Source organism: Antechinus flavipes, chromosome 2 (assembly GCF_016432865.1).
Source record: "Antechinus flavipes isolate AdamAnt ecotype Samford, QLD, Australia chromosome 2, AdamAnt_v2, whole genome shotgun sequence".
NCBI classification, from domain to species: Eukaryota; Metazoa; Chordata; class Mammalia; order Dasyuromorphia; family Dasyuridae; genus Antechinus; species Antechinus flavipes.
In genome coordinates, this window is record NC_067399.1 from 294,384,259 (window position 1) to 294,411,198 (window position 26,940).

At 35.2% G+C, this 26,940-nt stretch overlaps 1 protein-coding gene across 5 annotated transcripts in view; it reads right to left on the reverse strand.

Moving 5' to 3' along the window:
- Positions 1 to 26,940, reverse strand: part of ITPK1 (inositol-tetrakisphosphate 1-kinase) — a 371,106-nt gene that overhangs the window by 275,756 nt on the left and 68,410 nt on the right. For 4 of the 5 annotated variants that reach the window (XM_051977360.1, XM_051977357.1, XM_051977356.1 and 1 more), the window contains exon 3: positions 16,710 to 16,734. In XM_051977360.1, coding sequence (XP_051833320.1) covers positions 16,710 to 16,734 — 25 coding nt within the window. Of the gene's footprint in view, positions 1 to 15,897; positions 15,984 to 16,709; positions 16,735 to 26,940 lie in introns of all 5 variants that reach the window. The other variant, XM_051977359.1, reaches the window with a different exon arrangement.

Genomic DNA, 26,940 nt, shown 5'->3' on the forward strand with positions numbered 1-26,940 from the left:
CAAGGGATAGTTTACTTGTCAGATCTTTGGAGAAGGGAGTAATTTATGGCCAAAGAAGAATAAAGAACACTATAAAATGCAAAATGGATTATTTTGATTTCATTAAATTAAAAAGATTTTGCACCAATAAAACCAATGCAACTAAAATTAAAGGATAAGCAGAAAGATCAGCCTCATTTCTAAAATATACACACAATTGAGTCAAATTTCAAAAAATACAAGTCATTTCCCAATTGATGAGTGGTCAAAGAATATGAACCATTTTCAGATGAAGACATTAAATCTATCTATAGTCATATAAAAAAATTCTATAAATCACTACTGATTAGAGATATGCAAATCAAAACAACTCTGAAATACTACCTCACATTTATCAAATTGGCTAAGATGAGAAGGAAAACATAATGATAAATGTTGGAGAGAAGGTAGAAAATTGGTACAACTTATGCATTGTTGGTGGAGTTATGAAATGATAAAGCCATTCTGGAGAGCAATTTGAAACTATGCCAAAAGGGCTATAAAAATTTATACATATTTTTGATCCAATACTGGGTTTATATCCCAAAGAATTCACAAAAGAAGGTAAAATGTGCAAAAATATTTGTGGAAGTCCTTTTTGTAGTGGCAAAGAACTGGAAATTGAGTGGCTTTCCATCAATTGGGGAATCCCTGAATAAGTTATGGTATATGAAGATCATGATTATCGTTCTATAAGAAATGATGAGGAGCCTGATTTCAGAAAAGCCTACAAAGACTTACATGAACTGATGCCGAGTGAAGTGAGCAGAACCAGGATGACATTGTACAGAGTAACAGCAAGATATGTAATAATCAACTATGACAAACTTAGCTCTTCTGATATACTGATCAACAATATAGTAATTCAAGATAATTTCAATAGACTTTGGATGGAAAATGCCATCTGTATTGAGAGAGAGAACGATACGAGGCTAAATGCAGATAGAAGCATATTATTTTCACCTTTTTTGTTGTTGTTTGCTTTTTCTCTTTTGTTCGGAATCTTTTCCCCCAACATAACTAATATGGAAATATGTTTTAAAATGGCTGTATAGTTATAATCTATATCAAATTCCTTGCTGTGTTGAGGAGGGGAGAAGTAACGGAGAAAAAATTTGGAACTCAAAATCTCATAAAAATGAATGTTTAAAATTATCTTCACATATTATTTGCAAAATAAAAAATATCACTGAATTAAAAAATAAAAATGGAAAAAATAGATTAATTTCTGTGAACTTTCCAGATACATAAAGCAAGTACAAACAACCAAATTTTATTTTCCTAGGGGAAAAAAGGCAAAAAATTGAAAATCATCTATTAACTACACATTAGTGGAAGTTATCCTTGGTACCTAAAGATGAGCTGGCCATGCTATCTTGGCTACCATCCTTTTCAAACTTCCAAATGACACTCAAACTCTTGCCAAGAGTGCATGGGCCAAGAATTTTAGTCATGCTTCATTTCCACCAGCAAAAAAAGGAGTTGTTAGATAATAGATGGCAGATTGATGCCTTAAAAAGGTAAAAAACAATCTTGGTATTTTAAATTTGGTTTCAAATGAACAGGTCCTAAGTAGGGGGAGGAAACACAAACTAACATTTAGACTACTTACTTGATTTGAAGCCCAAAAAACCGATTTTGCTCTCTTATCTCTGAGACTTCAATCAAGACAGATTCTGTAGGCCTCAGATTCTTAAATGCGTAAGATGAGGAAATTGAACAAAACAATTTCTCCAAATTTAGTATTTTAAATAACTCACATTTACTTCTCTGTATATGTGTATATCATCTTCAGACATTTGGAATAGGAATATTATGAGTTTTAGGAAAATGCAGACCAATTCACATTTCTTCCCACTCTCTATTCCCATTCTATAGTTAAAATTAATAATAATGAGTTCTAAAACTAATGAAAGCCATACAATTATAACATTTACTATTCTACATCTTTAGAAATTCATTCAAGGACAGAGACAAGCAGGAACATGGTTTAGAACCTCAAGGGGGACATAAGAAAAAAGGGTGCAACCAGAAAAGGTTAAGAAGTCCATGTCTTGGAAATTTAGCATAAACTAGAGCTCATCTAATTATCTAAAAGGCTAATATGAAATACAAGAACTTCTCCTTACACATATTTATGGGCTAAATTTTTTTTTATTTTCGAAACAGATACATAATTTTCAGCATTCACCCCTACAAAACTTTATGCTCCAAATTTTTCCCTTCCTCTACATAGCAAGTAATCCAGCATGTTAAACATGTGCAATTGTTCCATATATATTTCCAAAATTATCATGCTGCACAAGAAAAATCAGATCAAAAAAGAAAAAATGAGAAAGAAAAAAATGCAAGCAAGCAACAATAAAAAATTTGAAAATGCTATGTTGTGATCCACACAGAGTCTCCACAGTTCCCTCTCTGGGTACAGATGACTCTCTCCATCACAGCATCATTGGAACTGGCCTGAATCACTTTGTTGCTGAAAAGAGCCATGTTCATCAGAATTGATCATCACATAATCTTCTTGGTGCTGTGTACAATGTTTTCCTAGTTCTGCTCATTTCACTTGGCATCACTTCATGTCCTCCAGGCCTTTCTGAAATCATTCTGCTGACCATTTCTTATAGAATAATAATATTCCATAACATTCATATACTATAACTTGTTCAACCATTCTCCAATTGATGGACATCCACTCAGTTTCCAGTTCCTTGCCACTACAAAAAAGGGCTGCCACAAACATTTTTGCATTTGTGGGATCCTTTTCCATTTTTTATGATCTCTTTGGGATACAGACGCAGTAGAGACACTACTGGATCAAAGGATATGGACAGTTTGATAGAATGTGCTAAATTCTTTTACAATCTGAAGACCCAACAAATTATTCACTGAGTTAGTCTGAAGACAGTAATTTCTGCCACAATGACACATAGAAACTGCCCTCATTTTTAAGGTTTTTGCAGTTATTTCTGTTATTTTCTTTTAATCCTACTTTGGGGGAAAATTCTGCAGTTCTTTTCCTTTCTACTGCATTACCGCTACCCTTCCAGCAATCTACCAACTATACTAAGTGGGGGGGGGGGGAAATGTAACCTATATAATTGTACAGAAACTGGTAGAAATAACTTATTTGCCATTTTTACATGATTTCAGAAATGTAATTTTAAAAAATCTTTTCATCTCCCATATTCTTTCCCTTATTTTTCTTTTTTTTTTCTCCCCATGATGACAAATACTTACAAATCTTGTCATTCAGTGAGACAGGCCAAAGGCAGGTATCACAAGCATAATTTAGTCACTCTCTCTTCCCAATGGCAGGGATTATATACTTAAGATCTCTTCCAGCTCTTACACTCTGTGTTCTAGGTTCCAACATCCCATGATTCCAAGTCCCCTCCAACTCTCATCCCTCCTAATCCACTCTGAACTACAGCAACCTAGAAATTGCTTCTATCAGTTCTGGCAAAGGAAAACTCAAAATAAATGGTGGACAGAATTCACACACGTTGTTTGAGTGCAGGTGAAAAAAACCACACATAGTACTATATTTTATAGCACTACCGCCAGTGGTAAAGGAGAAACACACTTCTTAGGTACACAAGAGCCCCTGTTCCTGCAGCATTTAGAAGGGCTTTATATCAAGTTTTGATAACTATAATATAAAATGGATATAGTACACTAAAAAGTTTTTTTTTTTTTAAGTTTATGATGTGAAGTGCAAGGAAAAAAATTTTATTACTGCTGGAGAAGAGGAGAGGGAGGGAAGAAAGAGGATTTCATCTGGGTTTTTAAAGGCCAAACAGAGGGAGGATCTCTCAGGAACTGGGAACAGCATGAACAAAAACAAAAATGGAAAAGTGAAGGCAATGTGAAAGGGACAGAAAACTCATTTAGTTCAGTTTATCTAGTCTGTCAAATATATGGAGAAAAGGTAATCTGAAAACAGGATAAAATGTATCATGGTATTAGATGCTGAAGACTTCAAATACCAAGCAAAAGCTCTAAACTTCTACATGGCACTTATTACCTGGACAGTGTTTCCTTGTAGGTTTACCATCAATCAATAAACATCTATTAAACACCTAGTATGTGTCAGGCACTGTGCTACATATTAGGGATACAAAAAGAGGCAAAAGACACTCTATCCTTCCCGGGTTATTTATACCTTCTGAATCCAATTCTCCCTGTGCAACAAGAAAACTGTTCGGTTCTGCACACATATATTGTATCTAGGATATACTGTAACCTATTCAACCTGTAAAGGACTGCTTGCCATCTGGGGGAGGGAGTGGAGGGAGGGAGGGGAAAAATCAGAACAGAAGTGAGTGTAAGGGATAATGCTGTAAAAAAATTACCCTGGCATGGGTTCTGTCAATAAAAAATTATTTAAAGAATTTAAAAAAAAAAAAAAAAAAAAGACACTCTGCCCTCAACGAGCTTACAAATTGAGACAATATGCAAACTATGTACAAACGAGATATACTTACACATATACATATATATATTTTTATCTATCTTATACACATGCATATAAATCTTATGTCATGTTCATATTAAAGATAATCAATAGATTAATTAGTAAACATTTATTAAGTGCTTAATATATGCCACAAGAAGATAGGTCCTGCCTTTAAACTTACTATCCAGTGAGGCAAACAATGTGCAAACATATATAAAGCAAGATGTATGTATACAGAATAAATAGAGAATTAAAGGAAAGAAAACACTGGAGAGTGTGGAAGGCTTTCTACAGATGTAAAAGGAAGGATTTCAGTTGACTAAGACTTAACTATTCTAACTGTTGGCTTGAGAGGATCTTATTCAATTCGCTGGCACTCACAAAGAGTGGGTGGGACTGAGAAAGGCACCTAGGCAGCAAGTAGCACTCTGAATGACAGGAGAGAAGCCAGCCTTGGATTAAAAATTTGTCACGGGCAATGTAGAGAGTAACTAATCCACTTGTAGAGCAATCAAGAGCTGACTACAGTTCTATTTTCTCAAATATTGAAGAGTCAAACATTTAAATACATTAAGCACCATTCTTTATTTAAAAAAAAATTTAATACACTAATTTTTTTTCTGTAGGATATTAGTATATTTAAATTTTACACTTTTTCAATCTCTCTCTTTTCTTTGTGAAACTCTGCTATTCCTAGTTAGCTTATAGCAATAATATTTCATGTAATTAGAAAAAAAAAAAAACCTCTGAAAAGAACACAATTTTCTGGCAACAAAAAGTGGAAAGTACTGTCCCATGATCCAGTAACTCATTCTCCTGCCCTGCTTCTGGCCAGGAGAAATGCTGGGGGAAACTACAGGCTATTCAAAAAATGAAGCCCTGAAATTTCTGCATTCTTATGGTATTTGAAAAATGTAAATTGCAGTAACTGATGCCAGTCCTTTACTCCACCTGTAAAATATATTCTTCTTCTAAAAATTTAACATTTTTAAAAATCAAAAATCACACATAAATAAGTTCCTCTGCCACCTCTGCATAGATTTTACCCCATTCTAAAACACAGCAGACAACTAAACAAGATGCTAAAATTGGGCATGTGTTTATAACTGCTTTTCATCTTATCCATCCATTGTTTTCACTAAGGAAAATAATCTAAGCTACAATACAAGAAAACCAATCATTTATCAGGAAGACTCAATAGATTCCAGAGCTCAATCAGACCTCAGATCCTTACTGTGTGACCCTGGGCAAGTCACTTAGCCCTATTGACCTCAAATTTCTTCATCTGTAAAATGAGTTTGAAAAAGAAATGGCAAACCACTCCCTTCCATTATTTCTGCCAAGAAAACCCCTACAAAAATTACTAATATTATTATGACCACAATGAAAAGTAAAGGGGGGGGGGGGGGGGGGGAGGCTTCCAAGGAATTAAGCCCAAAGCTGATCAAGTCCTTTACAAGCTATTTCTTTCAGTTTGAGATCTTTGGTGTAATACAAGTTCACCTCTATCTCCACCCTTCTCCATTTGGGAACAGAGCAATAAATCTGCCTTTGCAGAAACCAGGCTGCCAAAAGCTAATTAATTGGGTCAATAGGCAGCAAGCATACTAATGTTCAGTCATCGTTGCTTTTCTTGTACCCAGATATATTGAAAAATTAAAAAGGCATACAACACTGCCAAATGAATTCAAATTAAGACTCTGTATCTCAGGATTCTAAGACTAAAGCTCAGCAGGCTTAGAAAAGAATAAGAAGCCCTAAAAGCAACCACAGTCACAACATTTATAGGATTAAAGGATTTAGAGTGTCTGGGACCTTGGAGAACCTCTAGTCTAATCCTTCACTTTCAAAACAAGAAAATTAAGCTGTACAGAGGACAAGTGACTTGTCCAAAGTCATACAGAGAATAAGGATCAAGTCAGAAAGCAACTAGGTCTCTCATTCCAACCTGGGGCACTCTTTCCTCTATCCCACAATGACTCTAATACTCAAGTTCTTTGGCTCTTTGTCAGCACTAGAAGAGGAAACCAATACAAATCTTTTATTTTTCAAGAATTTAACTGCCTTTGATGACTTTCAGCAGACTTCTGGAGTATAAAAACTGCAGGAAATCATCAACACTACATATCCCAAACTCATCAGTCCTATCTCAATTGAGAAAATGAAAACAAAAAATTCATATTTTCTCATAAACTGTTATCTAGGTATTCCTCCCTTCCTCAATCTCCACCACTCAGAATGCCTCTTTTTCTCAAAACTCGGCTCAATTGACCCTTCATGCTCCCAAATCTCCATCTGCTCTCCCTTTTTTTCAATAACTTGTTACTTTTTATGTATTTATTTATATATAGTTTTCAGATCAAATATAAACTCTTTGAGGACAAGAATTGTTTTAACACCATAGCTAACACTTAATGAATGCTTGGGGGCTGATAGAATAATGCTTAATCATGATTTGTCTTACATTTATAATGACTGGCATTTATTTAGCAAAGTTTGCAAAGCACTTTGGAAATAGCTCATTTTAACTTTACAACAATACTATAAAGAAAGTGCTATTATTGTCCCCATTTGACAAGTACAGAAACTGAGGCACAGAGAGATTAAATGATTTGTACCCAAGGTCAGAGACACAACAAGTAGTAGAAGTTAGATCTTGGTGTTCTTTCCATGGGGCATTCCAATCAAGTGTTGAACCCTAAATACTGTTAAAACTCTTGGCTGATAATATCCACTTTGACTGCATTGAATGGCAAGAATATTGTTAAATGCTTTAGGGGGAAAGAGGCAGGAAAAGAGAGAGGAAGACAGAAGGGGGAAGGAAGGGAAAATGGAGAGAGATTTGGAAGGAAGAAGAGTAAGTATGAAAAGGAAATAGGAAGAGAAAAATGGGGAGTAGGAAACAGGAAGGGGAAGAGGAGAAAAATAAGAAGGGAGGTGGGGGAGAAGAAAGAGAATATCCCAAGACAATCTAATTTTTTTCCTAGTCTACTACTCTTCTTTGTGACATTCTCTGTTTTAGCCAAGTTCCTGTGGCAGACAATCTCTGGAATCTTCCAGAAATTTTTCATCATTTCCCATGCACCTTCATTACTAGTTGGGTGCCTCCCGATTATTAGAAATGGAAAACTAATTAGACTTATCTCTTTTAAAAACCCTGGTTTCAATGTTTTCTAGAATGCTGCAAGAATTGAGTTGCCCTGATAGATTGGCTATTTAGAATATGAGCCTTAGAGTGAGGGCCCTGAGATTTAAGTAAGACTAAACCACAGTTGCTTGCCAAATGGACGAGAAGAAATGAATATAACCAGAAATATTCTCTTTAGTCTATAGAGTGGCCTTAAAGTAAGAAATTATCTTCTAAATAAGTCCAACCTTAATTATCCTCCATAAGGATCAGAAGAGTGACCAAATAATAAAAGAGTTCAAGCAGAAGCACCAACTCCAAGAATTACAGTCTATGCAAAGGATCGCACTTTCTTTTCCTGGATTGGTCCAAAGATGTCCAGTGACCATTCTTAGTTGAATTCTTTCCTTGGTGCCCTTGAGTGGCCCCCATTAAGCCACAAATTGCTTATATGAGAAGTAAGTAATATAATTTCACGATGAAACTGAAATAAAAGAACAGCTGTTTTTACTGTTATTGGCCAGACTAACTCTTCTGGCAAAGTCCCTTTTTAAGTCATAGTAATGGAATAGCTTGCTGTGGAAAAAAAACACATTGGATTCTATAACTTAACCTAAGATAAACTTGTTTTCCTCAGGAAAACCCTATATGGCAACTAATGTCGATAATCATCAATAAACAAATGTAGAAATTGACATACAAGAAGCAACTATATTACTTCCACAAATTCTCATCACATCATGGTAAATAATTTTCCCCTGGTTATCAGCATTCTAAGGGCTCCTGACCTTAGCTCAGTGGGTCCTTTGACAAAAAAAAAAAAAAAAAAACCACATAATTGGGCTACCATACCTGGAAAATTTTTTGGTAGGGCCATATCAAAGCCTGCCCTCTTTTTGTGCAGACTTAGACTAAAGTCATCTCTATAACCCAGCAATTAATCAGAATTGGAATTAAGGATAGTGCTATCTTGGACAGGCCATTAACTCCTCCCTCATCTGTAAAATGACCTCTGAGATCTCATCCCTTTCAGCTCTGAAGAGGTGAGATCTGATGGGTTCTACCTTGCAGAACTCCCATTAGCTTTCAGACTCAAAAGTTGCCACCTGAGTATCAAGCCTATATATTATTCCTGTCAACACTGAAAACCTCCTGAAATCTTAAGTGTTGCAATTTCAGATGTTGTATAAACAGAAATGCAGGTATGTGAGTTTATATTTTCTTTTTTTCTAGTTGACTCTTTTAGTCAGAAGAATATGAATGGACTTTCTTCAAGGAAGTCTACAACAGAATTTGTTCTTAGAAACTGCACAAAATCTGATTCTTATCACAAGAAAATAATAACTCTTTTTCAAACTATTCTATCTGGTTTATAAGGCTCTTCATTATACCCCCAAACTATGTTTCTAGCCTCAAAACACAGAGTAGTCCAGCCAAACAAGGTTTTAACTACTTTATTCTGCTTCCTACTTTCATGCTCTTTCTTGGATTGGCTATTTTCCTTCTTCCTTTCCTTCCCCACCTGAAATCTTCAACCACTTCTTTAAATCCCTGGTTTCATGCAAGTCTCAGTTCAAAGCTCACCTTCTGAATGAACCCTTTTCTGATTTTCCCCTCAAATTTACCTAGTGTGTATTTCAAAGGTGACTAAATATGTACAAGTTATGGCCATCAGCTAGATCAATAAACTCTTCAAAAACAAGGACTGATTTTTTTGTCTTGTATTCTCAGAGCTTGGCACAGTGCCTGGCATACTGTTTCATAAATGCTTGTAAATTGATTAATAACCTATGAACTAAGACAATGATAATACTGAAAATCACTAAGTCATTTGCAGTTAACAGTTTTTTGGATTGTTTGAGTTGTTTCTTCTTGCTACTTTTTGGAGGAAAGCAGGTTTTCCAATGGTGCTTTTCAACTTAAAACAAATTAAAATTGTACTATAACTATATTAATAGTTTAGATGTTTTTAACTCTTTCACTTGATCTCTTCCCTTATCTTCCTCTTTTCTTACCCCACCCTCCCAAAAGATTTTTAAAAGAGTCACTCAGATTCTACAAAGCCCTCTAAAGTACATTATATTTTAACATGCACAATGGTTTCATCAAGCTAGTCAGAAGTCATCAAATCAAAAGAGGTTACAGTTGAGATGTGTATTACCAACAGTTGAGATGTGTATTACCAATATTTCTTTCAAGGTAAATTCCCTCAAGCAGTTCAGAGTCAAATGCCAACATCCTCTCTGTGGTACTTTGGAAAAGAACAAAAGAGTTGAAATATGAAGAACTGAGCTGAAACTTCACACTTTTACTTGGGCAAGTCAGTCCTCTTTAGAACCAATTCCATAGACTTTTTAGCACTTGAAAAACCCTTAAAAAAGGTCAAATCTATCCCTTTATTTTATCCTTTTGAAGTTGAAGAAACTGAAGCCCAGACAGGGCAAATGATCTGATTTGTCAAATAGTGACAGACTTCATAGATCCTTCTAGTACATTATATAAACAGCTTACAATTAGCTCAATGCCTTAAAGACAAAAGAACAGCAGAAAGAAAACTAAGGGGGGCATATGATAAATTCAGAGAATCCTGGAAAGATTTATACAATCTGATACAGAGTAAAGGAAGCAGAATCAAGAAAACAATAGGCATTATTCCTATAATTACATTATGAACCACAAAACAATGAAAAGTCAATGTTGAAAAATTAGAAAGAACAAGAATGGCCCCAAGAAGAGACAGAAAATCATCCCACTCCCAATCCTTTGCAGGAGTGGGAAATCCACAGGTTTGGTATTTTGTAAATATTTTTGGACTTTTTTGATGTATTACTTGATGTTGCTCTTCTCCCCTCCCTCCTCTTATTTTTCTTTAAAAACAAAACTACTCAGGGGCAACTAGATGGCACAGTGGACAGATCAATGGGCAGAGCAATGGCCCTGAAGTCAGGAGGACCTGAGTTCAAATCTGGCCTCAGACATTTAATACTACCTATCTGTGTGACGCTAAGAAAGTCATTTAACCCCAAATGCTTCAGCAGAGAGAAAAAAAAAAATTATCTTTTAAAAAAGATTTTAGTATTTTATTTTTACTCAATTACATTTAAAAGCAACTGTTGCAAAACATTTCCATTTTAGTCATGTTGTAAAAGAAAATGTAGCCAAAAAAAAAAAAGCCCCCCAAGAAAAAGAATTTTTAAAAAGTATGCTTCAATCTGTATTCAGGAATCATCAATTCTTCTGGGGATGGGTGGTATTTTTCATCATAATCTGTCAGAGAGCTGTCTTTGAGTCATTGTATTGCTGAGAATACCTAAATCATTCATCATTTACCATCAATGACCTAGTTTTCTATGTTTGAAAAGTGAGCGCTTTATCAGAAACTTGCTTCAAATTTTTTTTTCTCACAATTACTAACTACTGCTAACTGTATTTTCCTCCATCCTATCCTCTCCCTTCTCCTCCATTTATTCTATTCTCTCTTCTTTTACCCTGTCCCTCCTTAGAAGTGTTTTGTTTCTGATAGTCATCTCTTCTAGTCTTCCCTCCCTTCTCTTACCCACCACCTTCTCTTATCCTCTTTCCCTCCTACTTTCTTGAAGTATAAGATAGATTCTGATAACCAAATGAGTGTTTATGTTATTCCTTCTTTGAGCCAATTTTAATGAGAGGTTCATTCATTCCCTCTCAACCTCCCCATTCTACCTTTCCCTTTCTCTCAGTGCATTCCCATTTCACCACTTCATACTCAACACCTGTGCCCTCTATCTATACCCTCTATCTACACATACTCCTAACTGTCCTAATAATGAGAAAGTTCTTATGAATTAAACATATCTCATCCCATTTAGAAGTATAAAGTTTTACTTTATTATGTTCCTTATGATTTCCCTTTCCTGTTTTATCTTTTTATGCTTCTTTTGACACTTGTATTTGAAAGTCAGATTTTCTATTCACCTCTGGTCTTTTCATAAAGAATGCTTCAAGAAATGGAAACTATTTTTAGCCATATGAAAAGATGCTCAAAATCATTATTGATCAGAGAAATGCAAATTAAGACAACACTACTACACACCTCTCAGATCGGCTAGGATAACAAGAAAAAATAATGATGAATGTTGGAGGGGATGTGGGAAAACTGGGACACTAATACATTGTTGGTGGAGAATGTGAACCATTCTGGAGAGCAATTTGGAACTATGCTCAAAGAGTTATCAGATTGTGCATATCCTTTGATCCAGCAGTGTTTCTACTGGGCTTATATCCCAAAGAGATCTTAAAGAAGGGAAAGGGACCCATATGTGCAAAAATGTTTGTGGCAGCCCTCATTGTAGTGGCAAGGAACTGGAAATTGAATGGATGTCCATCAATTGGAGAATGGCTGAATAAATTGTGGTATATGAATGTTATGGAATATTATTGTTCTGTAAGAAATAACCAGCAGCATGGTTTCAGAGAGTCCTGGAGAGACTAACATGAACTGATGCTGAGTGAAATGAAGTGAACCAGGAGATCATTAAACACTTCAACAACAATACTATATGAGGATCAATTCTGATGGACATGGCTCTCTTCAACAATGAGATGAACCCAATCAGTTCCAATTGTTCAGTAATGAAGAAAACCAGCTACACCCAGTGAAAGAACTATGGGAAATAAGCGTGAACTGTGTACAACATAGCATTTCCACTCCTGTTTTTGTCTGCTTGCATTTTTGATTTTCTCCTCAGGTTATTTTTACCTTATTTCTAAGTCCGATTTTTCTTGTACAGCAAAATAACTGTATGATATGTATACATATATTGTGCTTAACATAAACGTTAACATATTTAACATGTATTGGTCTACCTGCCATCTAGGGGAAGGGGTGAGGGGAAGGAGGGGAAAAGTTGGAACAGGTTTTTCAAGGATCAGTGCTGAAAAATTGCCCATGTATATTGCTTGTAAATAAAAAGCTATTTAAAAAAAAAAAAAAAGACTGCTTTACAATCCATTTTTCCACTGAAGGATTATACTCAAATTTTGCTAGGTAGGCGATTTCTTGGTTCTAACCCTCACTTCCTTTGCTCTCTGAATATCATAAACAGTCCTTTAATGTAGAAGCTGCTAAATTTTATATTATCTTCCCTGTGGCTCCATGATACTTAATTGTTTTTTTCTGGTTTGCAATATTTTCTTCTTGACTTGGGAGCTCTGCAATTTGGATACATTTCTTTTTGATATCTGTTTCAAGAGGCAATCTGTGGATTCTTTCCATTTCCATTTACCTTCTGGTTCTAGAATATCAAGCCAGTTTTTGTCAATAATGTCTTGAAAAGATGTCTAGGCTCTTTTTTGGTTCCTTTTTAAATTAATCATGGTTTCGTACTACTTTTGCCATTTGGTCTAGTGTGTTTTTTAAAGTGTTATTTTCTTCAATTTTTTTTGTATCTTCATTACCATTGACTCATTTTTCATGATTTTCTAGTATCACTCATTTCTTTTCCCATTTCCCCCCTATATCTCTAGATTTTTAAAATCCTTTTTGAGATCTTTCATGGTGTAAAATCAATTCACATTTTCTTGAAGGCTTTGGATGTAGGAGCTTTGACTTATCTTCTATTTAGCATGCATTTTGATCTTCCTTGTCATGAGAATAATTTTCTATGGTCATGGTGATTTCTTTTTCCTCTTGTTTGTTCATTTTTCCAGTCATTTCTTGACTTAACTCTTTGTTAACAAAATTAGGGCTTTGCTTTCATGGTAGAGAAAGTACTGTCCCAAGCTTTAGGGTTTTTGTGCAGCTGTTTTCAAAGACACTTCTAGATACCTAGGAAGAATTTTCAGTTCTTCCTAAGTGTTAGGATCTAAGGAGAGATGTATTTACTACTCTCCTAGCCAGTATTCTGGTCTGTGAATGACCACAAGCACTTTTTCTGCCTTGAAAATGTAACAAGAGTCCCCTGCTCACTCCAGTGGGGCCACAAGCTCTAGAGTTATTAGTGCTTCTCCTTGCTCTGCTGACACCTAAGACTTCAATCCAGATCAAAGAATAGGCAAAACAACAGTCCTACCTCAGTGCCTGAAAAGACACTTCTGTAATCTTCTTTTGACCAGCTGTTCAATCATCTTACCATCTGTAGGCAAAGAGCTCTGGAAGCAGCTGCTGCACCTGTTGATTCAGTGGCTCCCAAGGTCTGCTCTTAGTTCACTAGGGTCTAAGCTGGCAAAGCCTACACTGAACTGTGTTCCACTTTTACCCAGGTATGAGACTTTTTCTACTGACCTTCTAAGTTGTCTCTGATCAAAAAATTATTTTACCATGTCTTTTTGTGGGTTCTGCTGTTCCAGGAATTGTTTAATGGTATTACTTAAAAGTATTCGAATGGGTTTGGGGAATAGCTCAGAGGAAATCACTGCCTTTTCTCTATCTTGCCTCCAGTCAAAAAATTTATTGCTAAAAAAACTGAAAATAACAGCCAGAATAATCTATGTACTGAGTTGCCAGCCCATGGATGAAAAAGATTAATAGTGCACATCAAGATGAATATCCCTTCATTACTCCATGTACCCCCCATACATACATTCATTCACCAACATACATTTCTAAGATTTACTGTTAAAGTAATTCATTGCACTCAGATGACCAAAAAACAATCAGAATCTTTATTTGGCTGATTCAATGTTTTTTTTTTTTTGGTTCACTGAATTTTTATTTCAACAACAGACAAGCATATGTATGTTTTTAAAAGTAAAAGTCTCCCCACTGGTCTTATTTCTGTTGGTACAGCTTATTGCTACAACACCTAATCAAGGAAAAGAAACAGCAAACCTTTTCTTCAGAAATTGAGGTTCTTCAGAAATTGAGGGCTACTAAAGCCCTTCAAACTTTCTATCAAGGAATTTATGTGTATAACTAGAAAAATTTCAATTATTAGTTTCTGCACTGTCATCCACGTTTCAAGCCCCACTATATTTACAATGGGGAAGTGTGGAGGAAAAAGGAAGGGGGGGAGGTGGGGGGAGAAGGAAGGAGAGAAATGACCTGAAGCTGATGAATTGTTGTTACAGTTTAAGAAGTTATATAAACAAGAATTTGATAGAATATATAAAGGGGGAGGCTAATAGGTATAGTAAGCTTAGGTGTTACAGTTTCAGATGTTATATAAACAAGAATGCAGCAATGTGGGTCTGTGTATTCTTCTGTTTCATGTGTATTAACTGATAAGAATATGAGAGGACCTCTCTTGAAATAGCTCATAACAGAATTTGTTCTTAGAAACTGTACTGGATCAGCTACTCACCGCAAGGAAATAATATTTTTTTTCCCCAAGGTAAACTTCTTCTGTTAATTCTGTGCCAAATGTCACCATTCTCTATTTAGCACTTAGCGTCCTACACAACCTGTCCCCAATCTACCTTCCAAGATTTATTGCACATAGTGCTCTTTGATTTATCATTGATGGACACTATGAAGTCAGCACTGAAAGTATGTATACAAATCAAGATTACCTTGTTTAGGACCACCAGGATGGAAATCAATCCACTGTTTTGAGACTTTCACCTATTAGTACCTCCAGATACTTCAATGTTTATGTGCTACATAAGTACTTCTGGGAACCCATTAAAACAAAGATTCTGATCACAGTCTTAAACAACAGCACAAGGACTAACTGCTACTGATACATCCTTCTTCCTGCCTCCAACTCTTCTTTATCCCCACCCTCTCATAGTTCCACAGTCCCTCCATGCCCACTATTGGTGACAACTCAATAAGGAATACAGGAGTCAAATGAATGAAAAAATTATAGTGCATCAATATAAAATTATCAATCAATCCATAAACAACCATTAAGTGCCTATTACATGTCAGTCACTATGTCAAGCTCTAAGGATTCAGAAGGAGGCAAAAAGTAGCCCCTCCTCTCAAGGAGCTTACAGAGGGAGAAGACAACATAGAAATATGTAAGTTATATCTGAGTACACACCATATGAAAGGTAGGGATAAATACAAAAAGAATGATGGAGGGTTAGGGGTCAGTAGTTAAAGAGGACACAGAGTTAATTGAATATTTTATGTGTTCAAAAATAAAGCTGTCCAGAAAACTTAATTAGTTTTATTGTTTCAAGTGAATAATAAATATTATCAAGGATCCAACCCTAGGCCTTAGACCTCACTAGCCTTCAAACTCCTAAGGCAATGATTCCTTCTGGACACAGCCAAAAGATTCAACTAAGGTCGCTAACTCTGTACCACCCCTCCTAGATCTCCAAATCACAGTTAGAAGCATTAAACTTCCTGGGTCTTGTTCATTACCGGAGTGAGTTGGATCCTAATGGCTTCTGCTGCCATTATTTCCTCTTTCTTCTCTCCCTTTTACCTCCGTGCCACAAGAGTGTGTTCTGTGGTTTTAATAGCAAGAGAAAAATGAATTTCAAAATAATATACCAGAATAAAATCATGTATAATGAATGTAAAAGAAATTACTTGATCTCTGACCAAATGGTCTTAGCTATTCTATTTATTAAAGTTTCTCTCAGGCTTGAACTGAATATCTGTATTGCTCTAGTTTATCCCATCCCTTCCTTGCCTCAGATGGCTATTTCCCTGAGTTTAAGAATCCACCCTCCCAAAATTTTCTGGACCAAGATCATTGCTAAACCAGGTTCACTCTCAAATAAATAGAAAACCTACTGAGGATCACAATCAACTTGTGATTCTCTCTATTCAGAGTATTATAAAATTCTCATCTTGAATATCTGATTAGCTAAAGAATTCAAAGTAATATACCAGAATAAAATCATGTATAATAGATGTAAAAGAAATGACTTGGTCTCTGACCAAGTGGTCCTAGCACTGGAGGCAAAGAAGTCGAAAACCTTAAAACTTCTTAACCAGAAGGACACTGCAGTTCTTTCCTATGTTCTTTGAAAGCATGTCAAGATAAAATGATGACAGTTTTAGAGGGGGATAGAGTAGATGAAATGCACTTTGGGAGAAGAAAAGGAAGGTTTGTCTCCAAAAAGAATTGATTTAACCATTTCCTAGAATAAAGGGAAAAGGTTAGTCATAGAAGGTTCAGAAGGTTGATTTTATAAGAGATTAATCACAATATAATCTTTACTCACCTGCACGACTTCTATGCCCCTTTTCCTGTACAAGAAAAAAAGAAAGAGAAAGAGATATTACTTTGACAAATAAGGAAGCAGTCTTTTAAGAAAACTAATAGAAGTGTGAAAATCCTTCTCTCTCCCCTTCCCATCCTTGGGGATAAATTGGGTTTAAATTGGGGTTAAATGATTTACCCAGGGTCACACAGCTAGGAAGTGTTAAGTGTCTAAGATCAGATTTGAAACTCAGGTCCTCCTGATTTCAAGACTGGTGCTCTATCCACTGTGCCACCTAGCTGCCCCAGGAGCATAAAAATCTTCCCATGACTAAACCAAAGAACATAAAACAAACTACAAATGAGCTTCTACTGAAGCTAAAAAGACCAAAAGGATCAGGGCACCAAGACTACCTCCATCCCTTACTCCCCAAAAGTCCATACACTATTTTACTGCTTTGAAATATTATTTCACAGTAACTGTGAGGTAGATAGATCAAGTAGCATCATATTTGTTTTGGAGATAAACAAAAGTAAAGTTCAATGGTAAATTAACCTGGGCAAGATCACTCAAAGGTTCAGAAGCAAAGCTGAGCCTGAAACTATGCTCCCGATTCGAAGTCCAAGACTTGTAGATAGTCTACACTACACCATATCAAACAAAAAGTACCATTCTTAACTTACTCCTTAACAAAGGAACCTCAACAGTACAACCCATGTCTAGAAAAAAATATCCACTTTAAGACAAGAATATATTCTTGTGTGGCAACAGATTATGCTGGTCACGTGTTTTAAGAAAGCTAGACTAAATAGACAGTGTTTGGGATAAGCTTATATTTTTGTTAACTCAATGGCAAGGAATTGGAAAATAAGTGGATGCTCATCAATTGGGGAATGGCTGAATAAGTTATTTTATATGGATGTAATGGAACATTACTGTTCTGTAAGAAATGATGAGCGGACTGATTTCAGAAAAGTCTGGAAAGACTTATATGAACTAATGCTGAGTGAAGAAGGCAGAATCAGGAGAAAATTTGTACACAGTAACAGCAAGATTATGGGATGATCAAGTACAATAGATTTAGCTTTTCTCAGCAATACACTGATCCAAGACAATTCCAATAGACATGGGAGGGAAAATGCCATTCAAATCCAGAGATAGAACTATGGAGACTAAATATAGATCAAAACACAATATTTTCATCTTTTTTGTTTGTTTGCTTGCTTTTCTTTTCTCATGGCTTTTCCCACTTTGGTCTGATTTTTCTTGTATAACAAAAAGGGAAATGTACACATATTTAACCTATATCAGAATGCTTGTTGTCGTAGAGAGAAAGGAGGAAGAAAAAATTTGGAACACAGAATCTCACAGAAATGAATGCTGTAAACTATCCTCATGTATTAGGGAAAAAAATATTGGAGGGGGAAAATCTGATAAATACAACTGACTGTACTAAAGAATGCCTCTTTCACATTTATCCAGGCCATTACTTGGAAGAAATACAGGACAGAAAATTCAACTCTGTTCCCTGTGCCCATCATCCATCCACAATGTTTTAAAGGAAAATAGAAGATAAATTTGGATTGTCAAATGATTTGTACTTTTCCTCCAGCCTTGCAACATACTAGGTCATAGTAACTATTCAGGTCCATGAGAAGGGAGTAGGTGGGACATCTCACTTATAGTAAAACTCCACTCATTTTTACTTCTGTTGGTAAATCCTCCAAATCCTCCAGATTCTTCAGCTCTCAGAATTTCTGAGATCAGGAGCTCATAACTCGGGGTCCATGATAAGGAATTCTGAAGCTGGTGGAAAGGGGCATAGCAGTGAGAAGGTAGAGAAAGGAACTACAACTTTACTTTCACTCAATTCTAACTGAAATTAAAAAAAAATTTATTAAAGCTTTTTATTTACAAAACATATGCATGGGTAATTTTTCAACATTGACCCTTGCAAAAACCTTTTGTTCCAAATTTTTCCCTCTTTCCTCCCAGCCCCTCTCCTAGCTGGCAGTAGTCCAATACCTGTTAAATATGTTAAAATATGTTAAATCCAATATATGTATACATATATACCATTATCTTGCTGCGCAAGAAAAATCAGATCAAGAAGGAAGAAAAAAAACTGAGAAAGAAAACAAAATGCAAGCAAACAACAACAGACAGAGTGAGAACGCTATGTTTGTGGTCCACACTCAGTTCCCACAGTTCTCTCTTTGGGTGTAGATGACTCTCTTCATCACTGAACAAGTGGCACTGTTTTGAATCATCTCATTGTTGAAGAGAGCCATGTCCATCAGAATTGATCAAATTCTAACTGAAATGTACCATTTTCTTCATTTACAAATTTTTAAAAAATTATTCTGATCTACAGATAAGAAGCCTGTGTCTACAGACTTCATCAGACTGACAAAGAGAACACATGATACTAGAAAAATAATAAAGGGGGGAGGAGGGGTGTTTCTGTCCACACAGACTTGTGTGGACTTGGCATGTTCTCAGGTATTTATTTGTGTGGAATGGAAATTTATCATCTATACCACACAAATAAATACCTTATTTATACTCATCTAATTTTCTATTCCCTGAATAAACCATCAGTTTTTTTGTGAACAGGGAACTTATCTTAAACTTCCAGCCAAGTATCCAACAAGTATAAAGAGTTAAACCTACTACCTATAGAGAGTAAAGCTAACTACCTTCAACACATGTTAAACCCCTTCCCTGGCTTACACCTACAGTGTACTGACTAAACAAAACAAGTAAGTAAAAAAATGGAAAGGAATGAAATCCTTTCCTGAAAATGTTCCATGACCAGTCAAATCTTGTGATTGCTTTGAAGTTTACTAGTGACATATAAGCCAGCCTGACTCTGTATTCAATACTGATTCTGACAGGAAAATATATTAACTGATGTTCTCAGGGGCCAACCCCATTCCCTGCAAGAGATTTCTTTACACAGCAGGATGAAAATTGCTTTCACAGTTTTTATGTCTTTTTTGAGACCCAATATAGACCATAAACACCTAAAAACTCATTCATTTCTGCCAAGCCAATGTTGGAATCTGGAAAGGCTTACTTATCTTTTTTAGTGGACCTAAAGAAATCTCAACACATCTGACAAATTAAATTTATTTTAATAATTCTGATACTGGGGCAAATCTATGACTACATCAGTTTAAGTACCTCTGCCACTACAGAGGTTTGTTCCCAAGTATCACACTTTCATCACATTCCCATGTTTTTTATATAAGAAATAATGTGAGAGGTTACAAGTTGGCAGAATTTAGCTCATGATAAGAAAAAGTTTTCTAACAGTGAGGGTCATCCAACAATGCAACAGGCCAATTTCATTACACAAAAAGGTTACTGTCAATTGGCATACTGAAGCTTCGGGCTAAAAAATCATCAGTCAGAGATGTTACAGAAATGAGGAACAAATGAAATAAGTAAGGAGTAAATCAAAGTAAATGTAAAAATGTAAAGTGAGGAGTAAATCAAAAAGCATTCATTAAGTGTCTACTAAAAAATCAGAGCATTGGCAACACCAAAAATGAAATACTCTCTATTCACAGGTAATATACATTCCAAGAAGAGTCTAAAGGAAGCTAATCATTAAACACTCTTCAAACATTTATAGAATTCTACTAGAAGAAGAGGAACATAAGTTTAGGTAAGGTACACACCCTGACTTCAGGAAATCTTAAATTATTAGAGATTGTATACTCTATATTGTAGTCACTCAGTAAAATGTAATCTCCATGAGGGTATATAGACCCTCATTTAATCTTTCTTATTTGCACATTTGGTAGGGGCTTAGTAGGGGCTTAATAATTATTTAAATTTCATATATTTGATTCATCTAATAAGGGATAAGATACATACATATAAAGCTATAAATATAAAATATTACATAAAGTTGTATGTCAGGTACAAAACAGAGATCTAAAAGGAAATGCTACTAACATCAAAAGGGAATACCTGATTAGGTATACAACTCAGAGAAACAAACACATACCAATCCTCAGTATTTGATAAATCCAAAGACCTCAGTAGGAGCTAATTATTTGAAAAACTAGGAAAACTAGAAAGAAGTCTGGCAGAAATTAAGTTATAAGACCAGCTTCTCACAACAGATACATGAGATAAATTCCAAATAAATGGATACATGACTCAGATATAAATAGCAACATATAACAGAAAACAAATTAAAGAACCATGACAGAAATTATTTCTAAGTAAATGACTCCCACACATCTAGATCTTAACCATGGACTCTCCTATACCCCAAACAAGGGGTACATTGCTGAAATTACTGGCCTTAACAAACATTTCAAACCTGAATGTCTTGACATCGCCCACATCTAAAACAACTGACATCTATCTGACAAGTAGATGAGTGTCAAAGGATAAATAAGTAGAAGATAGTGATATATGGGAAGAAAGTTCTTCTAGGCATAAGGAAAAACGGAAGCAAAGCTATAATCAGTCAGTTTAACTATAGCAAAGAGAATAATATGAAATAAGAATGGAAAGGAAAGGTAGCGACCACCAAGAGCACGATGACATGCAAGTGAATTGAATATGAATGAAGAAGAGGTGTTCAAGGTCACCTGCCTCATTTTCCCCTCCAGAGCCATCTGGGTCCAGAGACCAGATAGGAATCAGGATGCCTAGAGATGGCTCCAGAACTGTGGTTTCTTTACACTAAAGTCATTAGCAGATCTGTTTGACTGAGGCAACACTTAATCAGAGATTAAGGCTAGGTAAGAAAGAAATAAGGTAGCAAAAGGTCTCATTTACCTAGTCAAAAAACAAAACAAAACAAAACTATTCAATCTGGGAGGGGAAGATCCTGAGTGTTTTTGGCCAAAACAGAAACAATTTCTATTTACATTCACTATGAGCCCAAACAGGGCCCAAAGGGACCTATTGTTGATCAATCAAGGACAGCATTTGGATTTAAGAAAAGTAGTACTAAAGGCAAGGGAACTTAAAACTGTACTCATTCAGCAATGGAAATGTTTATTTTATTTTCCCCTAGCAAAGGGCTTATCTCTATCAATACAAAAAGATTAGCCTGGCAAAAATAGATTGGATTAGAGGAAGACAGAAAAGTCTGGAAACTCTGCTAAAAGACTATTTCAATATTCTTAAGTGGGGACTAATATGGATGATGGAAAAAAGGGGAGAACAAGAATTATTCTATTTTGGTCAAAGAAAAAATAGGAAACAACATTTTGAACATCAGAAATTAGATGAATAGATGATGTTACAGAACTAATCAGTGACATTAAAAGGAAAATCAACTTTAAAGAAAAAAAAATTTTGTTTCAAAATGGATGTTAGTACTCCTCATTCCCCTCTGCAATGTGTTCTTCCATATGCTATATTGACTTCTCTAGCACGCTATGATGGAAAGATTCCTAGATTGGGAGCTATTTAAGCAACCACTCAGTGATATTGAGCTCAGCTCTTCACAACTGAGATCTATTTTTTTTATTCACTATAACACCTCACCCTGAAATTAAGATACAAAAATATAAATTTACAAAACAAATTTAACTAGGAGTAGAAATCTTTTTAAAACATACGTTAGGATTTCCTTACATAGTTCAGTTTCCCTGGAAACTATGAGCTTCCAAATCATTACAAAATTTTTTACTTACAATGAATTCTTGAGAAACACACCTATTACATAAATCACCAACCTATCATCAGTACAACCCTCTGGCTTTTTCTGAGACCAAAGGTGTTATAAGTAGGTCATACACACCTTATCAAAAGCAGTGCCAATTAAAGTATTCTACAAATAGGATGTTTCAGAAGTTGTTTGTTGAAAAATTATAAGCTCATACACATAGAATATAAAGATCTTAGAACATAGCAAGTTATCCCCAAATGATAAATGATCAAATGATATAAATAGGCAAGTTTCAGAAGAAAAAAATCCATACTATCTATAGCTACATGAAAAAATTCTCTAAGTCACTTACAATTAAAGAAATGCAAATTAAAATAACTGAAGAAACATTCTCACTCACACCCATCAAAATGGCAACATTTGAAAAAAGGAAAAATGCCAAAATTTGGAGAGGCTATGGGAAAATAAACTTAAGTACAAGCTTGGTGGAACTAGGAAAAAGAGAAGGGCATAACCTTAAGAGGAAGGATCAAGGTGGTAAAAATCCAGGGTTCAATAACTAGATAAGAGTAACTTGGCAAATGTTGGCCTACCCTGAAAATGGAAGCCCTGTATGAAATTCACTCATGAAGAGACTTATAAAGGGATTGATGTAAAATAGAATTATGATTATTTGGTAGTCAATAAATATTCATTAAGTACCTACTATGGGCCAGGCATTGTTTAAAATGTCTTCGTGAATAGAGTATGAGTCTTTATGTCAATCAGTTCATGGATAAATCTTTATTAAGCATCTACTAAAAATGATGATGTCAAAAGTCAAACTGTTAAGGGAATAAAGAAGTAAATGAAAAGAAAGATAGTACAAGCACTTATTATAAACAGTCATTTTAAGAAATTTAGCTACAAGAAAGATGATTATAGTAGAGATAGAAGAATCAAGTGAGAGGTTTTTATGGCTGGAAGAGAATGTAGGAAGAAGAAAAGGAGATAAGAGACAGGAAAAGATAAGGATAAATGATTCTTAGAAGGAGCAATCTACAAGTTTAACCTATAAGGGGATTGCTTCCTATGGGGATAAAGGGAAAAGAGAGAAAAATTCATAACTCAGAGTTTTGCAAAGGTGAATGTCGAAATCTATCTTTGTATGCATTTGGAAAAATAAAATACTAATAAGATAAAATTAAAAAGTAACTTCCTATAACTGACAAAAAAAAAAAAAAAAAAAAAACAAAGAGGGAGGAAGGAGGCAATAAGCTAGAGGAATAGAATTGCTTATACTATTAAAGGCCTTGGTAAGGAGTAAGGCCAGAGGTAGAGGAGTTAGTTGCAGAAGGTATCTGAATGATAGGTGGGGAAGAAAGGAAAAGATATAGTTCCTAGCAAATGGAATAGAGTAGCACGGGCTGAGCTGAGGTTATATAACATAAATCTACAGTAAACCCAATGAAAATGGTTACAGGTTCTTCTCCACCTACTTTTAGCAGTAAAGGTATAGGAGGATGGGATGGTAGAAGTCATACAAGGCTGAGGTGGTGCAGAGCACAATTATGACATGATAAAGACAGGTATTCAGGAGAGGAGAATTGGTTAATGTTAGCCAAGAAGTCAAGAAAAGTAAAGAGGAGAGCACAAACTGGATACTAAAGGAGAGATAGCTTAGGAGAGAATTGAGGGGTCAAAGGATTGGGGGTCACAAGTAGGGTTTGGTCAAGGGAAGACAGAGAGAGAGGGAGATGGAAAGCCAATAAATTACAGCAGAATAAGGAAATTTCAGAATTCTTGAACATGAAGGTTTTGACAGTAGGCAAAAAAATTGTTATCAGATAAGGGAATTTCAGAATCTATGAACATAGAGATGGTACATTGTGGAGCAAGGCAAAATCAAACTTATAACCTTTGGTTGGGGATGAGATGAGGTGAAGGAACAGGTGAATAGATTGTGGAACTGTTTGCCTACAGAAAAGATATATATATACACACATATACATACATACACACACACACACACACACACACACCACTTAACATACCTATCATAGAGCCATTGTGAGGATCAAAGGATCACAACAAAGAATATAAATACACTTAGAAAATTACAAACTATAAATATTCCAGATTTCACAGTAACATTTTGAGAAACCAAGATACTTCAATAATAGAGTAAATCAACAGATCAGGAATCATCAAGGTTGGGGGAGAGAGAGAAGTACAGCTATCTATTTGCCTGTTACTATATGCCAAGTGCTGTACTAAGCAATTTACAATCATCATCTCATTTGATCCTCACAACAACCTTGGGAAATAGTTACTATTATTATCTGTATTGCTATTATCATATTACTTAATAAAGAATATGTAAGGATGACTAACTTATAGTTCTATACAACATCCTCTCTGACTTCTCAGTCCAAAATTCCTTTCCCTAGCCACCCCTACCTTATATTTGCTGTGCCCCTTTTTTGAGAATAGGAAGTGACTCTTTTGTAACTGTTATTCCTAGAATTTAACAGTACCTGGTACTTCCTCAACCCTTAATAAATCAAAAGGGATAAAATAAAAAAAAACACCTCACACTTAGACTAAGATGATAAAAGATGAAAATAGTTAAGTTGAAGGAGCCATCATAGTAAAACAGCACACTAATGGGAGCTGGAAAGTAGTCTAATAATTCTGTTAAAAAAAAAAAAAAAAACCATTACACAAAAAAACCCCACTGAATTATACATACTGTTTAATACATTAATACTATTACTGGGCACATATCCCAAGGGCAGAAATATTCTATACATAAATCAGTGAAGTATAGCAGTATTTTTTATAGAAGCAAAGAATTGGAAGAACTGGTAGTGTGCACCAACTGGGAAATGGCTACGCAAAATGAAGTATATCAATGTAATAGTCTAATAGCAAACTGTCCCTAAAACATTAATTTTAGTTAGGTGAGATTCATCACCTCAATCTGAATATCTTTGGCCAAAGAAATGTATAAAAGCAATGAAAGCATGGAGAGGATGCAATCTGCCTCCATGGAAAAATAACTCAGAACAATGAAATCACAGGGCCTTCAGAAGTATTAAAGGATAATTTATCTAAGCCAACAAACTAGGGCCTCTTCACAGGACCAAAAGAAAGGATAACAGCACCTTTGACAGCTGAGCCATTCCAACAAGGGGAAAATAGCCAAGTGTTCAAAAAGAGCAAGTTAGAGGTAATAGGGAACGTCTCCCAAAGCTCCCTTGACAAGGAAGAGTTGAGATAGAATACACTCTGCTATTTTTAAGCAGCCTGGCTATTATTCAGACAGACAAGAAACTTTCCTCTTACAGCTGGAAGAGGAGGGTGGGGATTTCTCAGAACAACACAGCTGCCGTGGGAACCCAATCCAGGCTTCATACTGGAGAATTTCACGGTAGATGAAACATAGATTGAAATGCAGCCTTGTCCCAATAGAAGACAAGAAGAAAGCCTACACCTGCACCCAAAGGCTAAAAACTACTTAGTCCTGGAAAATTAACAATTATTACAGTGGTAAACCAAGCATTTGCCCAGTAATTTGTAAAAAGCTTTGGTAACTGTCAGATTTTAAATACCAGTAATAATATATTTGTTCCTCAACAGAAAGATATTTAAGTAATAGCTCTTGTACACAAAGGAGCAGACAACTAGGGAAAGTTTAATGCTCCCAAAAGCATTAGAAACAGACAGGTAGTTTTAATGTTATTTAGAAATGTACCAGATTTTAAGATACAACAAAGGTAAGAATAGCTCATATTTCTATAGTCCTTGACATTTTTCAGAGAATACTGTAGGTTAGGGAATGAAAATAACAAGTGTGTTACAAAACACTAGAGGTCTTTCCAATAAGATCAGGAATAAAGCAAATAGGTTCACTGATTTTACTTTTGGAAGGCCCTCTAGTGTTTGAGGATGTTCACAAACAAATAGAAATTCCATTCAAAATAATTACAAAATATTTAAAGTATCTGGGAATTCAGATGCCAACACAAAGGAATAGTATAAAGATATAAAAAATTTTATAGAAATAAAAATAAATTTCAATAATTGAAGAGATAGAAAGCACTCACAACTAGACCATGCAGATAAGTAAAATGGCAATACAACCTAAATTACCGTACAGATTCAGTGCCACACCAATCAAGACAAGATAATAAATATTAAACAGCTACTTAAATATTTATGCAACTAAGCCAGGTACCGTGCTAAATTCAGAGGATACAAATAAAGAAAAAACAGTCCATGCCTTCAAAAACATGACAAACTACCAAGTTTACTATGTAGTTTACTATTTACTATGTAGAAGTAAAAAAAAAATTATATCAAAATTCATCTGGAAAAATAAAAGGTCAATAATGAAAGAGAGAGAAAAGACTAGCAGCACAGATCTCAAACTATTAACCAGTACAAAGCAGTAATCAATGAAGCCATTTGATAATGGTTAAATTTTTTTTAAGTTGACTAGAAGGACAAATTAGTTATACAAAAACCCAATAGCACATATTTTGATAAATCCAATGAGCAAAGAATCACTATTCAACAAATACCTTCAGTGTTTCCTCACAATCTGGCTCCAACCTACATTTTTAG